Source organism: Elephantulus edwardii, unplaced genomic scaffold (genome assembly GCF_000299155.1).
Source record: "Elephantulus edwardii isolate Elephantulus edwardi_28Jun2011 unplaced genomic scaffold, EleEdw1.0 scaffold00030, whole genome shotgun sequence".
Lineage (NCBI taxonomy): Eukaryota > Metazoa > Chordata > Mammalia > Macroscelidea > Macroscelididae > Elephantulus > Elephantulus edwardii.
This window is the reverse complement of record NW_006399780.1, coordinates 9,225,766-9,230,538: the sequence shown is the minus strand read 5'-3', so window position 1 is coordinate 9,230,538 and position 4,773 is coordinate 9,225,766. Positions and strand designations below refer to the sequence as shown.

At 35.2% G+C, this 4,773-nt stretch overlaps 1 protein-coding gene across 1 annotated transcript in view; it reads left to right on the top strand.

The window, feature by feature from the left end:
- LOC102873585 (sulfotransferase 1C1-like) overlaps positions 1-2,207 on the top strand; it is a 23,102-nt gene extending 20,895 nt beyond the window's left edge. Inside the window, exons 5-7 of the mRNA XM_006883831.1 lie at positions 134-228; positions 1,761-1,941; positions 2,095-2,207. Of these exons, the coding sequence (XP_006883893.1) occupies positions 134-228; positions 1,761-1,941; positions 2,095-2,207 (389 nt within the window). The remainder of the gene's footprint in view (positions 1-133; positions 229-1,760; positions 1,942-2,094) is intronic.
- Positions 2,208-4,773: the final 2,566 nt, after the last annotated feature.

Here is a 4,773-nt window from a genome sequence, read left to right as displayed (position 1 = left end):
TAAAAGAATTCTGCCTTAGTAATCTGGTCATATTTAATAAATTTACATTCTTTTTAATAGATTTTGAGATTTCATGATTTTTTTAAACTATCAAATTGATATTTGCTGCATTTTCTCTCTCCCTCTCCCTCAGTGCTATGGGGCTCCTGGTACGACCATGTGAAGGGATGGTGGGATGCAAAAGACAAGTACCGCATTCTCTACCTGTTCTATGAAGACATGAAGGAGGTGAAGATCAAGTTGGTCTCCATCAGATCTGCCCACATCCTCTGCTATGACATAACCTAGGCAGAACACTGCATGTGGGCTTCCCTGAAAAAGAACTTTGAGTGCAAGTTCTCTCTTTCTAAACTCTGGGTTTCTTTTTTTCTTTTATGCTCATGTTAAATTTTCTAATTTTCTGTACTGCAGTGTACAATTATTGGAAAATTTTTCCATAAACACATCTCAGTGTAAAGCATACCTATTAAATAAAAAAATATCTGTTTGCTCCAGATATTTAAATTCAAATTTCTCTACCTTCAAAATTATTATAAAAATCTCTCTCATCAAATTATTGTAAGAATGTATAAAATGATGATGGAAAAAGCCTAACTGTGTTTTTCACCAACACTTAATCTACAATATAAATAGAAGTTCAACCCACAAAAACATAAACAAAATTAGTCCTGTTCTGGTTATTTGAATAGTGAGTTAATTTCATTAGTTCAAATCCTAGTGACTAGAGTAGCATCATGAATTTACTTTCAAGCTGCAGTGGGTAAATATTCTAACATTACTGCCTGCTATATTGTAGCTTAACTACCCTTCTCTAAAACCTAATGGAAAAAATATAGAGTTCATGCTTTCTGCATCTCTTTGGTCCTGTGATCAGTTTGAGAGTTTCAGAAAGACGTAAAGGTTCAACATCTTGTGTTCATTCTTCTCATTTACCTCTTATTAAACTTGTAGATCCTTTTATCACCACTTACGGCCCAAATGCTAGCCACGTTTCACTTTACTACCTAAGTTTTCATCCTTTATAGAACATTTCTTATCTCCTCCTTTGTAATGTAATTCACTTTTCCGCTCTAATGTTTTAATACTTCTAATTGGAACAGCATGTCCTCTCTTGCTAGATATTACATTTGTTGTTATTTTTGCTGTTAAGTACTGTTGAGTTGAGGATGAATCATAATGACCCTATAAACAACCTAACTGCACATTCTCCTACCCCATGCCATCCGCACAATCTCTGACACACTCATTGGCCCATTGCCACAATTACCATGTCAATCCACCTGGTTAAGGTTTTCCTCTCTTACACTGTCCCTCCAACTTCCCAGGTACAGTTATGTTGATCTTTTCTCTTTTATTGCAGGAGCCCTGGTGGCATCGTAGATTAAGTCTTTGGCTTTTATTTGAAAGGTTAGCAGTTTGAGTTGACATCCTGTACAAAGAAAAAGATAAAGCATATCATCCTAAGATTTCCAACCTGGAAATTTGATAAAAAGTTGCCATGACTTGGAATCAACTCAACTGCAGTGTATTTTATTTCATTGCAGTATAAACTTCTTGAGGGCAGAATGTGTCCACAATGTTGTGTTTCTGCAGATAAGGGATATGTTTTGTATATAATATTCACTTTAGAAATATCTCATAAATTTACTTTAGTTGACTCCTTAATTTATTCCTCACTAAAAATTGCTTGTCTGAAAGGTAGAAGGTTATGCACAGTGGAAGATCTAATTGTTTGCTTTGATTAACTTGTCCAATGACAGGACCCAAAGAGGGAAATTCTGAAAATATTGAAGTTCCTGGAAAAAGAAGTATCAGAAGAAATTCTGAATAAAATTATCTATCACACTTCCTTTGATATAATGAAGCAAAACCCAATGGCCAACTATACTACTTTGCCTACCAGCATCATGGACCACTCCATATCCCCTTTTATGAGAAAAGGTGAGTCTTACCTACAGGTTACAAAGCTAGATTCTGTGATCTACTTAGATATTCCTCTGGAATACTTTATTATTTATTTACATCAACAACATATCCATACACATTTTGGAGGCAGGCATCTCTGGAAATCACTAAGAATTTGATTTGTTTCAGGGATGCCTGGAGACTGGAAGAACCATTTCACTGTTGCCCAGAATGAAGAGTTTGACAAGGACTACCAAAAGAAGATGTCAGGAAGCACCTTGACTTTCCGCACAGAGATCTAAGAGCAATTAACTAGTTCACCCTGAACTTTCTAACTATATTCTAGCTATTTTAATCTCATGATGATACTTAGAGCAATTGCATTTTTTCTTTTCTACAGTTTCTACAGATGTTTTGGTACAAAGAAAATATTTCATCAAAATGTAATCAAATCTTCTCCTCTGGAGATGTTTAAAATTAAAGTACATGGATTACTCACATAGATACTTAGCACATAATATTCACCTGCCATAATGCAAAATAAGCATATAATTTAACTCTGTCACTAACTTACATTAGACTGGCCTTCCCAGAAACAGAGTTGATAAAAAAGATAAGAATTCCAACATCAAAACAAAGAAAGCAAAGGGGATGTGAAGTGAGTACCAGGAAGAATAAGAAAGGAGAAGCACTTAAAAATTATAATAGTCAAGCATGGAGAGACACAGGATGGTCAAACTCATTGACATATGAGGTTATGAGACCCGAGGGTAATTGGAAAGAGGGAAGTAAGTGAGTTGTGGCATACAATAATGTTCAGTTTCTCCTTTTTATTAAAAATTGTTTAGACAAAATATTTGCTATCATTTATACAAGTTATGCAAAGATCAGAACATCAAGATAAAACAATGGAAGAACTCCAAATATTCCAGTTACCAGCCGACAAAATATTCAAATACATTTTTCAAGAGGAGAGTGTTCCTGGTAATAATTCACATGATGTACAAAATTATCTACTCTACAATGAGTAAATCAGCTCATTTGTATTCTTCTATCCTTCTTTCTTCTAAAACACGCATGCTAATTAGAAACAAGAAAAATAATCTGAGAATTCATGCATAATGCTGACTAATACTGAGGAAAGATATTATGAAATAAACCAACCTGTTTAAAATGCATATCCATATCTCCATTGCCAACTCTGTCCTCGACAGCCTAAAATTAATTTCAAGTAGAATTTGATTACTGCTCTGCACTCGAGGAGCCCTGTGGACTCCAGGGTCTGGGCATCACTTGGGAATTTGAGAGAACAGAAAGAACTGCTGGGTTGGGTTTGGGTAGAATCCCCCAGGATGGTTAAGACAAGTGATACATGAGAGTTTCCCATGGAGGCAAGGTCGGCTGTACAAAAGAGGCCACAAGAATCATGGATGCTAACTCAGGAATATCCTCAAAATACTCAGAATGACTACTTAGAGGCACTCAAATCTGGGACTAAGTGTCCCACAGAGAAAGAATCCTTTAAGATAGTTATCAGTTCAGAGCTCACAACAGCCCCTTCATGATCCAAGTCCTTAATTCTCCTTCACCCTTATTTGAACCAAAGGGGCTCCAAGGCAGCAGCTAGTGGCTAAGAAAGAAAGTGGCATTTATAGCAAGAGAAGAAATTTATTCCATTCTTATTACTAAATGCAGACCTTAGTATGAGAAAGGCAGGAAATGTCTTATCGCTGAATTAAAAACTGGAACATCAATTTAAGATTAAATGTTTTATTGTATATATTTTAATATAATCACTAATAATAATATAATCATAATCACTTTTTTCACATAAAGCAACAATTGTTATTGTCATCATGTGCTACCAGTGAGAACTGACTCATAGCTGATCTTCCAGCAGGGTTTTCAGAGACAGTAAATCTGACAGGATGAGACTGATCATTTTCCTCTCTCAGAGCAACTGGTGAATATGAAACAACAGTGCTGTATATTAACTAAGAATAAGAAGAAAAATCATGGCTACTGTTCAAAATTTGATCTGGAATTAAAAAAAATATTATCCTCATAAGAACAAACAGAAGAGGTTTTAGGAGACTGTGATTTGCTCACATCATGAGTGCTACCCCACAGTCATATAATTTAATCTCCAGGAAGAACCACTGTCAAAATTATATCTACTTTTAGTTTTTCCACATAGATACAAATAAAACTTTTTTTACAAAAATAAAACTACCTATGAAAATATTGTTTTGTAAAATACTATGTCACTAATTATCAATATTTGATCAGCTATTCAATGTTCTACAGTGTCTCTTTGTCTTTCCTAATAGCACATAGTATCTGAGTACTACTGAATGACCAGTACAAGTGATAAAGGCAAGTACAAACCTGATGGATTACAATTAGGAGAGGTGTGCATTAGGGTTGGATCTCTCCTCCATACATACTCAATCTTCATGCTGATGGAATCATTCAAGAAGCTGGACTACATAAAGAATAATATGTTATCAGAAATGTAAAAGACTTAATAACAAACCTCATTAGAAGATGACACAACCTTGCTTGCAGAAAGTTAAGACTTGAAGTATTCACTGCAGAAAGTCAGACTACTCTACAGTCTTTGATATTCTGAAGCAAATGCATTAGGTCCTACTCAGTTTTGACAAACAAGGTTGTGTCATCTGCCTATCGCAGGTTGTTAATGAGTCTTCCTCCAATCTTGATGCCACATTCCATTCCTCTTAATTAAGTTCAACCTCATAAAGTCCAAAATCTTAATGGCACCTAACAACAACAAACAACACTATGTTGTTGCTGTTGTTGTTATGTGCCATCGACTCATAGCAACCCTATGTACAACATCCCTAA